This window comes from Thermobia domestica, chromosome 10 (genome assembly GCF_964235325.1).
Source record: "Thermobia domestica chromosome 10, izTheDome1.hap1.1, whole genome shotgun sequence".
In the NCBI taxonomy this organism is placed as follows: domain Eukaryota; kingdom Metazoa; phylum Arthropoda; class Insecta; order Zygentoma; family Lepismatidae; genus Thermobia; species Thermobia domestica.
Genome location: NC_137463.1, coordinates 191,826,714 through 191,839,182, shown reverse-complemented (window position 1 = coordinate 191,839,182; position 12,469 = coordinate 191,826,714). Strand labels below are relative to the sequence as shown.

The 12,469-nt window shown below is 39.1% G+C and overlaps 1 protein-coding gene across 1 annotated transcript in view; it reads right to left on the bottom strand.

Moving 5' to 3' along the window:
* Positions 1–12,469, bottom strand: part of Clic (chloride intracellular channel protein 5) — a 200,570-nt gene that overhangs the window by 7,424 nt on the left and 180,677 nt on the right. Inside the window, exon 4 of the mRNA XM_081728906.1 lies at positions 9,202–9,376. Within this exon, the coding sequence (XP_081585032.1) occupies positions 9,202–9,376 (175 nt within the window). The remainder of the gene's footprint in view (positions 1–9,201; positions 9,377–12,469) is intronic.

Below are 12,469 nucleotides of genomic sequence, written 5' to 3'. Positions count from 1 at the left end.
TCTCTGTCTGTTCTGCAGTTAACTAAGGTGTGATTCAGCATAAGTGTCGCGAAATTGTAATCAAGATAGAAAGCGCCATACTCACGATAAACTATTTATTCTTTCTTGCACGAACAGAAGGTACAAAACGCTGCAAGCAAATGTTACAACTCGGTTGACATGGGTCCATGCCTGTAGGTCTCCACCAGCTTGCTGCGGAATCTCATGAACAGCCTTTTTCCGGACCTTTCTGCCACTCGCTTGGAAGTGGTTGCCCACACGCGCTTGAAACCATTCAAATTCTTTGGAGGCGTCTTCCTTTTCTTGTATTCAGCCTTGCATATTGCCCAATATCTTTCGATAGGTCGATTTTGGGGCACATTTGGGGGGTTAATGTTTTTGGGAACGAAGTTGATATTGTTGTCCTCTAAAAGCTTGGTCACTGTACGCGCATAATGTGAAGTTGCTAGGTCTGGCCAAAATAATACATTACCCATGGTCCTCTTCTTCCCCGAAAATGGCAACAGCCGTTTCTTGATGCACTCCTCTGTATATATATTCTGGTCCATGGTACCGGTGGTAATGAATGGTTCGGACACACCACCGTCTTCAGAAATGGTTTGCCAAACCAAGTATTTAGCTGGAAATTTCGTTTTTTGTTGCATTCGAGCTTCGTATGGGATAGCATGTCCTGGAACTAAGCTATAGTACTCAGTTCCAGCCGTTTCTTTGGGATCCGCGAACACGTATGTTTTGTCATCCATTACAAAAAAATGTTCTTCGCCACTAGGAACACTCATCTTGTAGAGTTTTCTTGTGCCCCTTTTGACTCGCTCCACTTGATTTTTCACGTACTTTGGTTTATGCTGCTTCTTCCTAGTGACAATCCCAAATATCTTTTTTGCTCGATTCACTGTAGATTGCGACGTTCCCACGCGCTTTGCCAACTCACGCTCTGAGCATGATGGATTTTGGAACAATAGTCTCTTGAGCCTTGCATCTGGCTTGGTGTTTGCTTTCGGTCGGTATGACGGCTTTAGATCAGTGCTTCCAGTATCCACGAAACGTTTTATGGCTTTCTGGATTTCCTGTCAGACACATCTTGCTTCCGGAAATGCTCTAAAGTTGCTTTTCGATTGCCGTTTTGGCTCTGGAAAAACTTGCCTATCGCCTTGCTCAGGTATTTTGACTCTTCACGTTTCATTCTGCACCCACTCTTACACTACAACTAGCTGGCTAGAAACTGTGATACACACTTTACAAGGACCTATAGATGCCGCTTCTCGTACAATTTGTTCCGTGTTGGCATGACGTTACACCACACGACACTTATGCTGTATCATGCCATATTTGATACAATACAATGCTGTGTATATGATTGTAGAGTTGAGTTTTGGGTTTAACGTCCCGTTCAGCAGCGAGGCTATATGAGACGTGGACCTACTAATAACGTGAAATCCGAACCACATGAGCTTCCGCCGGAAATCTAACCCGGGTCTCCCACGCCAAAGGCGCGTACGCTAACCGCTTAGCCACGGAAGAGCTCTAGTGTGCCATTTACGTTGTTTCATTACTTTTTCTAAATATATACTGTCAATAATACTTACGTTATGTGATTCGATGTATTCAAATTAAATGCATTTGTGTTAAGGATAAATCATTTGCATTTTGATTTGAATGTCAATGTGTCTGTGGAATTTCCGTTCTATCATTAATATACGTTAAGGAATTTCCGTTTTATAATTAATATACGTTACGGAATTTCCGTTTTATCATTAATATACATGAGATGTTCTTGTATTGACATTTTTTTTTCAAAGTGATACTTTGGTTAGTGTTTTACTATTGTTATTTGTGGTGGAATCAGACTCGGATTAAGGGGAGGCTTAGGAGGGATATAGCCCGGGCCTCCACTCTGATCAAAATCTCAACTGGCTATCTAAAAGAAACCATGAAAATACAATCATCATCATAAAATAAAATGTGACCAAAAATATGAAACATATTCTCTCAACTTTCTTACTGTACTTTCACAAAAATGTATCAGGTGAAGTCAGCAAGGGCCACATTTTGTTCTAGTCCCGTGCCTTCAGATGTTTTAATCCAGCCCTGAGTGGAATCATCGGAATACTGCGATATTTCTTTAATTCCTTTACATTAAATGTTACACAAGCATCTTTGTTATGATAGCTTGTGTGAATGTGTTCATTAAACAGGTCTATCATCGCAAATGCCTTGGAATAGTCCCCAGGTTAGATTCCCGGACTTGTACAGTAATCGACCATCAAGAAAATTCTTGTAAAATGGTACCCAGACTTCGAACTGAACCGTGAAATTATTATAATAATAAACAAGAGTGTACCATCGTGCTGCAAACTAAACCACTCTATATCCTTTTCGCTTATTTTTGCAAAGTGATCCCTGAAAAATCCTTACGTCTCCAAGCTTTCGCTCTCTTGGAGCTTTACACGGATAAAAATACGAGTGAAACATAAATGTGAAGGAAATACGGGGAAGAGCAGTGAAGAGCATCTCCTTTCGATTGTGTCATTCGTCAAGTGATGGTGCAATGTGTGTTACTGTAAGTCAAGTGGTATGTTCCTTCGTTTTGAAAGTTGCCTACTCACGCTGGTATTCTTACCATTATTATGCCAGTACTGAATATATTTTTGTAACCACTGTTTCTCATTCGTTATTTAACTAACTCTTTATTATATTTGAAGTTTTGGATGCTTTAAAAGAATACATTTTCAAGAACCTGTCTTCCTGTTTTAGCCTTATCTTCTGATAAAATTCTCGTGTCTACTACATTACACTTTGCTTCTTTTAAATGTTTGTAAACACCTGAAACTAAGTGTTCGTTTTAACATATCTCGAAGGTGTTCTCTCGACACGTTCTTTTACATTTGTTGTTACACCTATATAACTCGCCAGGCAGCTGCATATAACTTCGGAAACTATTGCTTTTTCATTGGAATCCGTGTTAATAGTTCTTAAATTGGATAAAGTTGTTTTGTTTTTGTGTAAAGTTTTGAGGTCTTAACACCGTACTGTGAAGAAAGGAAGAAAAATTACTCGATCCAGTTGTTAGTATAGGTAGTCCAAATCACTGCTAGGCGTCAGGTCTGTCGAAACCTAGATTTCTTTAAACTTAATTGTACCAATTTAAAAAGTTGAATACATGTGATTATTCACAGTACCGTTTCTCAGTAAATCACTGAGCTTTCTTTAAATCTCAACTTATTCTTTTGGCTTTTAATGTTCCCTAAGTTTACCCTGCTTACGGTAAATTTTAAGCCAGGGTAAATAATTTCTTCCTCCAAATTATTATACTGTACAGAACTACTATCCCAACTTTTGAGGGTGGCTGTACTTCCACCCGTACAAGTAACAGACGTCAAAAGCAGTATTATGAAGCGAGATTCATTGCTGGATAAGCTGAAGAAGTGAAAAGGTTTAGTTGTAATTGTTCAAGATGAAATGGGGCCAGTATGAAAATCGTGAGAATTGCACAAGGTAGGCAAATCACCAGGGGAGATTTTCGACACCCTCCAGAAGCTGCAAATTGGTATTTTATATATCTAGCGCTTTGTTGAAACTGGAACTATGAAAGATCGCCCACGGCAAGGAAGACCACGTACAGCTGACAAATGAACTCAAGCGCCAGAGGCACCTAAAAGCAAAGCGCTTACTTAAGAGTTACCAGCCAATTGGCACCGACGAATCCTTGTCACTGATGAAAAATGTTAATGTTGAAGAGACTTTCAATGCCCAAAATGACAAGATACATGCCACATCCTCGAGAGAACCTGGTGAAAAGATCCAGAGGAGTCAGCATCCTGCTTCAGTCATAGTATGATAGGGTGTGAGTGAGCTACGAGGCCACAATGGAGCTTCATTTCTGTGAAAAGGGAGTCAAAACGTCTGCCAAAGTGTACCAGGAGACAGTGATTGAGAGACTAGTCAAGAATCTCACCAATACCCTCTTCTAGGACAGAACTGGAGCTTCCAGCAGAACTCAGCCTCAGCACATAAGGCACGGGCAACCCAGATGTGGCGGGAGTGAAATTTGTCGGACTTCATTTCTACTTCAGATTGACTTCCTGCAAGTCCGGACCCAAACCCTTTGGACTACAAATTGTGGTCCAAGCTTCGGGAGATTGCTTGCAAGAAAAGACATTCCAATATTGAAAGTTTAAAGCCGTCTCTTCGGAAAGCAGCTGTAGATCTTCCAGTTGATGTGTTGCGTAATGCAATTGATGAGTGGCCACAAAGACGTAAGGACTGTGTGCATGCTAATGGAGGCCATTTTAAATAATTACTTATGATTTTGGTTCATAATGCATCCATGTAATTAATGTTATTAGGATATTAAAATATCTCAAACCATTTTGTGTCTATGTACTTAAAACTGAGACAGTATTTATGGTAAGACTAGCTAAATGATTCATTCGTTTCCAAAAGGCTGTATTTTTGAAAGTATTACATGTACAAACATAAGAGATATTGAAAATAACTGCAAACTCACCAAGTTTGTATTGTGTATTTCAGGTGGCACCAACTGGTAGTACGAGTTTAGTATCTGTCCAAAATGGAAATAAAGCAAGAGAAGAGTTTCGGTGTGTTAGAATATGCGAGATGTTCATCTGTTATACTAATACAACGCGCTTTCAGAAAAGAACACCTAAAAGAACCTCAGAAAAGAACAGAGTGCAGAAAACTTTGCGGTTAATTTTGAAAATGTAGCCTTTTGAAAACGAACGAATCATTTATAGTAGCTCTGTAGTGTCTTACATTAAACACTGAATTTTCAATAACAAAACTCCAACAGAAATGATGTAAGGTGGAAATGGACATTTTTTTTTTAAATAGAGATTTTGGATTTAAAAGTATACTAAAATATTTAACACATGCTAAAACTATTCTAAGAACATCGTCAAATTCTAAACATAATGTCGAAACCTTGATTTCTTTTAACTTGATTGAACCATTTTAATAAAGTTGAATACACGGTGTATAATCAGAGTACCAGATTTCCATTTTTAGTATACTGAATGGATGAAAAACAATCTCATCAGTTTGAGGTAATTGAAGATCAAATTCTGTTTTGATTAAATTTGAAAATAACATAACCAAGTTTACATTTTCTAAAATTAGTGTGAACAGAAAGGTACTAAAAATTTCGAAAATACAGCGGCCTGGAATGTACGTATTATCGATTAGAATTAGTTTCGGCATAAAGTTAGTGTTGAAATATAGCCTATATATACATATTGGCACACTGAACAAAGGGGAAGGGCGCCGGAATGCAAACTTAGCATCACGCAACAACAATGTGACCAATGTGAAGCATTTTTATCATAAGATTAGTCCTTCAACCACGGAAAATTTACATATACTTTATCGGGCGCGGAGGATAGTTGACGAAGATGGATGTGTATGTGGAAAAATTTTATGATGATATATAAGTATTCATTTCGGTGTGGGAAACAGAGGCACGTTACTAAAGAAGTTCAAAATTCAAATATAACAATATTCATGCACAGACTCTCAACCGATTTTGAGCATAAGTACATCATCGGTGTGAGAAAATTCATAGCTGTGCAGTATGTAGTTACCAATTTCATTTGGAGCTGAAAACACGTGAGATCTCTGGGTTGGTAACGGTCAGGCGGCGACTGCAATGCCGAGCAGTTTGTAATTGTGTGTTAGGGGCATTAAGTGCAGTAGAACGGCATTGTACAGTGAACTGACCACACAATTATAATGTAAAATGAGTGACCTGTCTGATTTGCGACGAGGATAAATTGATGGTACAGTTATGACAGTGCGAGCGTGATGAAAGTGATAACTGTGTTAGGTACGCTGCTAGGACAGTGCCCAAGGTGACGACAGCAAAACCACATAGGCCAAGAGGAATAGTAGTCGAAAGGAAACTTCACTGATAAGTACTATCGAACATTAAAGGGCACTGTCACTCAGAATCGTCGTGTGACTGCGGTACAAGTGACGGAGGAACTCTAGTGACACTTCACACAGTCTGTGTCAACAGAGTCCGCAATGAGTTACATAACATGAACATATAGGATAATCCTGCACGTGTGTCACCGCCGATCGAGGAACCATCACGCTTTGGCACAACGTCAATGGTGCCGCGAACATGGACAGCTGATGACTGGAAACGTGATATGGTCGGATAAGTCATTGTTTATCTTATTTCAAACCACGGGCAGTGTTTGTGCGTAGTGAAAAGCCAAAGAAGTGTATAATTCCCAATATCTACTCAACAGTGAGACATGGCGGCAGCTCTCTGATGCTGTGACTCCCACTATTCTTGTTTTCAGTGGGTTCTGTGCTGACATTTGCCGGTAGCTTTACTGCCCGTGATTGTCCTCAGCTTAGGGTATTTTTGTATTCTATTGCCCAGCTGTTTCCAGGCAATGACACCATATTCCAAGATGATAATGCGCTCATTCCCTCAACTGGAGCTGTTGAGGTGTGATTTGAAGAACATTGTAATGAATTTAAATTGCTTCCCTGGACCGTCCGATCTGAATCCTGCCTCCGTTAAATTTCCGCCTCCATGCTCTTACACGGAACTGAGTGATGCACTGCACGCGGAATGGCGGAATATTTCAACGAAATCTACGAATTATTTTAACATTTTGAGGGCAAAAGATGATCCAATACCATATTAATCTAACAAGTTGCACTATTTTCAGGTACTTCCATTAAATTGATAAGCATCTGTATATACAGCTTGGAACACCGACATGGAGTGGAGAGCTAAAAATTGAAATTTAGTATTATTAAACGGGAACTATTCGACTAACTGGTGTTCAGCTATGAAAAATTTAAGAGTAAGAGGCGCAGGGTGACAAACTGCGAAATGAATTTTTCTTTTTAAACCAATATATTCGTACTAATACTCCCATACATTTAAATGCTTTACATCAGACAATCACGGAATTGCACCAATACAATAGAAAAACTGAAAATATTGACGAGATATTATCTAGCTATCAAGAGAAATGGTAAATACGATGTTATTCATATATGCGTTAATTCACATTTCAACATTTTCGCACCAAAAGAAACTTAATAGAATCTGAAAGAAAAAAAATGTCCTCAGGTAGCTTGTCTTTTAAACCAAACTTTTAGTCTCTTCCCATCTGAAAAATTTCGTTTGATTCAAGATGCCCGCAATGGTAGTCATATGCTCTGTCATATCTACTCTCAATAACCGTTGCGCACAGATTTCATCCCAATCCATGCAATCATTCCCAATTTTCTGATGTATCCAGACTTTTGAATACCTTTGCATTTGACTGCTGCACTACCTCATTCATTTATTGTTAGTCAATATTCTATGGTATTATTTTCTCTCATATCGTTTTTAAGTACTCTCTAGTTTATTTTATCAACAAATTTTCAAAACACGTCGGCAGCACAACATTCCAAAGGCTGTTATGCGTTTCTTATCTGTTTGATCAAGCAAGTACAATATCCCTGGTATAATATTTTCAATTTGCATAAAAATGCCCTTAATACGAGGAGCGTACCATATTGATTTTCCTTTATTTATTTATTTATTACAGGGCTCCATTGAGCTCGTCATTACAGTTGAAAGGTAGTAGTACTTAGGTCTGCCTTCAGGTGGAAGAACAGTGCAGAGAAATGTAATCCCTGGACATTACAGCACATTTCATCAACAGCTGTAAGTACGTGAGAGAACAACATGGAAGGTGATCATCAAGGACAGCGCTCCACCACATGGTTTCTGTGGAAAGGGGTGTATAGACTGCGGAAATTCACAGGCGATTGGTGGCAGTGTGTGAAGAATGCACACGGTCATGCAAAACTGTATACAACTGGGCGGGCGGCTGGAAAAGTGGCCGCACATCAACGGAGAAAGGAACCAGTTCTGGAAGGAAAGTGACTGACAACACCAGTAAACATTTCAAGAGTGGAGCGGCTTATTCAGAACAACAGATGTATCACGTTTACAGAACTGCAGGCGGCCACAGGACTTGCCAAAATCACTCTGCACCGCATAGTGCACGAACACCTTAAGATTGGTAATGTGTATACCAGGTGAGCTCCCAAATCCCTGAATGCAGTACAAAGACAACAGGGCAAGGACGTGAGCAGTGATCTTCTGTAACGCTACAGACAGGATCCAGAAGACTTCGTGTCCAAACTCGCTGCTGGCGACGAGACGGCTGCACTACCATGAGAAACAGACGAGAGCCCAACCAATTCAGTGGAAGCATAAAGGCAGCCCCACGCCAAAGTAGTTCCGTACACAGCCCTCCGTAAGCAAACGCATGGCCACAGTCTTTTGGGACAAGGATAGAATCACCCCCATTGACTGGCTGGATCCCGGGACCACCATTAGCAGCGAGTCATACGTGACAATGCTTTGGAGTTTGCGCCGTGCAATTCAGAAGAAACGACCATGAAAATGGGTGCAAGGTGTGCTCCTGCAACACGACAACGCTCGTCCCCACACGAGTCGGGCAACCACGGCTGTCATACCCACCTTATTCTACTGACTTGGCCCCTTCTGATTACCACCTATTCGGAGCACTGAAGAAACTGTTGCGTGGAAATCATTTCGCCAACTTCCAGGAATTGCAAGACGCTGGCCGGATGTGTATGAGATTCCGAAGAAAAAAAAATGGTTCGGAGAGGGCATAGAGAAGTTGCCACATCGGTGGCCCAAGTGTGTAGTTCTTAATAGAGACTATGTTGAGAAAGTGGATGTATCTACTGAGGCATAAAGCTTCTTATAAGTGTAATAATAATAATAATAATAATAATAATAATAATAATAATAATAATAATAATAATAAAATGTAAATCAATATGGAATGCTCCTCGTATATCAAACAGATCTAATGTTAGCGGATGAAAATGTTTATGTTTGGCTCATCTCCTGGTAATTAGTATAGACGGATTAAGTAAAAGAACATCTACACGTATTTCTGAATTGTCAATTCATTTCTACTATTGTATAGATTTCAACAGCAAGCTCTCCTCAAGCTCTTATTATAGAAATCGTAACACTCAAATTGCCTGAAATATAATTTCTACAGTAAAAGGTGCTTGAGGAGAGCTTGCGTTTGAAGTATATATATATATATATATATATATATTCTACAAACATAATGAAGCTGGACCTAAAAGTAGTTTCACAATTAGAAAGTGAAACAAGTTTACCTGCTACTCGAATATGTTGTAACCTGGGCATGAGTTCGCAGTCAAAGCAGCACATGGTATCACCCGTCAGGAACCGTGTGCCTTTCTTCCCCAAATGATCATCTATCTTCCTCAACTGAGACAAAAGATTGTTCTTTGAGGCATCATCCTTTTTCAGCAACATTAATTTGAATTTCTGGAAAATAAAACACGCTTATTAAATTACGTACAGTTGGTCATTACGATGCCATTTAAATAGTTCTAAATCAACGTAATTCACAACTGCGATAAATCTACTTCTTTCAAGATTTTACAATATTCAATTTTTTCCTGATCTGAAGATGACTAAAATCTTATGTAAAACGTTTCAACTTAATTGGTACATCATGGTATCACATGAATCATTGTGTGTTCTTTCAGAAGTTCAAACTTTTATCTAAATTAACATGTCACCTCATTTCTTTCGTTTTCAAACTGAAAAATTGTTCAAGAAATTATTGTTATTAATCATTCGTACGGTCATGAATATAAGCACTAAACACATATTTTAGAAAGCTTACTTCTGTACATAGTTTGATACATAGGTTTACAAAAACTTTTTTCAAGGAACGAAAGAAAAATTGCATATTGGACACTTCCTACGTCTAAACACTTAAGCACACGCGCTAGCGGGGATTCCCCGCATTTGAAGGGGGGGGGGGAAGTGACTGCTGTACAATAGCTTTGTGCTCGTAGCTGGAGCGCCTAGTATCTTCCTAATTTGTTCCCTTCTGCGCCTAAATGGCACGCTCAATTTTCTGTGAACTTCCGTTGTGTAAAGGAAGTTTTGCAGGGAAAAGCCTTCACCGCGGTGCATATGTTTCTATTTTTTGATGATCATATTATACTCGTGTTACTTATATCTGTGATAGAATGGAGTATAATAAAGAACAGTGAAAGGGTTTAGAACTGTTTAACTCAATAAGAGAAGATGAAGATGACGGTAGTTGAATTATTACAACCATCGTTTCCTATGTCAGATCGTGAAGGTGATGCGGATTCCGTGTGTGGTGATGTGGATGAACCTACAAATATATTAGTTTTTCAAATATGTGTACATGGAAATGTTTCATGTGTTTTCATTTAGTATAATCTATTTTTGCATACGTAGTTTCAAGTAAGAATAAAGACAGCTTTTGGAAAACAGTATTAGAGATTACGAGAAGAATAAGTTTCTAAAGTTCGGGCAATCCCCGTCACCGTGTGCGCTTACGTTTTAGAAGTTTTAGCTTATTCTTTTGTAATTCTATTTGTGCAAGTGTCAAAAGAATCTTTTGCAAACATGTTGAAAATATGTTTGCAAAAGATTCTTTTGGCACTTGCACAAATAGAATTACAAAACTTTCTTGATGCTTTAACAAATCAATACATAAGGTAAACACCCCAGTCATGGACACGGATAAATTCGCCGCCAGCAATGGGACACTTCGGCGGAAATATGTGAAAATTAAGACATTCACAAACGCAGGGAAGTTTGCATTGTGTTGGTAATTATCTACGTAATATACTGGTTCCACTCAAGATCATTAGGATGCCGTCTGCTAGATCTACAGACGCTGTAGTTGGGGAAAAGTCGTGGTGTCGCACATTGTAAGAAATCACTTTGCAGCTGTGCTAAAGTAAAGCTATGAACAAATTGAAAGGTGTTTCTACGCACTAATATTGGTACAGCAAAGCCATAAATGTGGGAAGAATGTATATTAACAAACTTGAACCGTCAATATTGGGGGTGCCCATGACTAGTAAAATAAAGTTGCTGTTTGCCAATGTTGGACACCCTCCGTCCATTACTGGTAGAATTTGAAAATGTCTCAATAACACAAATGTTCAGTGCAAAACTACCATGAAATCTATATGAATAAACTGGTTCAAAGACAACTTTGGTCCAATTATGGACATTTTCCGTACATTCCAGTTCGTATATACGGGGTGATTCAAAATAATTACTACAACGCTTGGGAGGTGATTCTAGAGGTCAACAGAGTACAAAAATGTATCAGGCATTGTTTCCTATGGGACCTCGTTCCGTTAGTAGGACCCTTAAAAAGACCAAGTATGAATGATATGTTTGGCTTTACGGCAACTTTGGCTGAACTTAAAGCAAGGAAAGAATGTGGGATATTGGCAAGAAGTGTATAGGTCCTATTCGTAAGATAACATTCCAGCATTTGACGTTGGAACTCAGAAACAGACATGCAAACAAATGGCCCAATTAGATATTCGAATTGAGCCTTTTATTTCCATGTCTGAGTTCCAACGGACAAATGCCCGGATGTTATTTTACGAATACGTCCTATGCAACTTCTTACCAATATCCCACACCATCTTCGTACCTCATGTTTAGTCACAGTTGCCGAAAAGCCGAAAATACAATTAAAATGTGAACTCCTGAAGGGGCCCTACTAACGACACAAGGCCCCAGAGAAAACAGGTCAAATAAATGTTTGTCTCATGTCGAATAAATGTTATTTCAACGAGTGATTTCAAAACAGCTGTAAGGGTTATTGAGTCTCAAATTTCACGAGAAAAACTATTACTATTTAAACGTTGTTTGGAGCATATGCAACCATGGAATGGACCCAACAGGATACATCTCTGTTTTATCTTTGGAAGGAATTAAAGTCACAAAGTTATAACAAGTCGGTGCAAACCAAAGGTATATCTCATATGAATGATGTTGCTAACTTGTCCAAGAAATTCCCGCACCTACCCACAATATGCTGCCAAATCCAACTCAAGCAGATTTGGATGAATCTTTCAAAGAGCTGGGTAATAGTCAGCCCGTAAATCCTGCGGCAGATGACGCGTCGAATAGTTTGTTCCTATTCTCTGAAACCACTGCTCAATATTGTTCTGCATTTGCAGAAACAATCAGAAATTCAGACGTCTGTACAACAACTGCTTCCTTGATGAAGGAATTTCACACAGAGGACACTTCTTCAGAAACCACCGAAGCCGAAATTCAGAACCAACAGCAGTTGCTTCCTCATCAGCTACATCCAACAATTCAGTATAGTGTTATCCTGATATTCCATCTCCTTTCAAATGCACCCTCTTTTGGCCCGAGGACAAACCGAAGTTGTCTAAAAGAAGGAACGGATTCCTGCAGTTGTTACATCTGAACACTACCGACTGTGTAGTGAATCAAAACTTAAAGAAAAAGCCAGAAGTTAGCACGAGAAGTTACAAAGAAAACGTGTGATAGAGTGTGAAGAGAGAAGAAAAGCGACGCGCAGAATAAATAAAAATG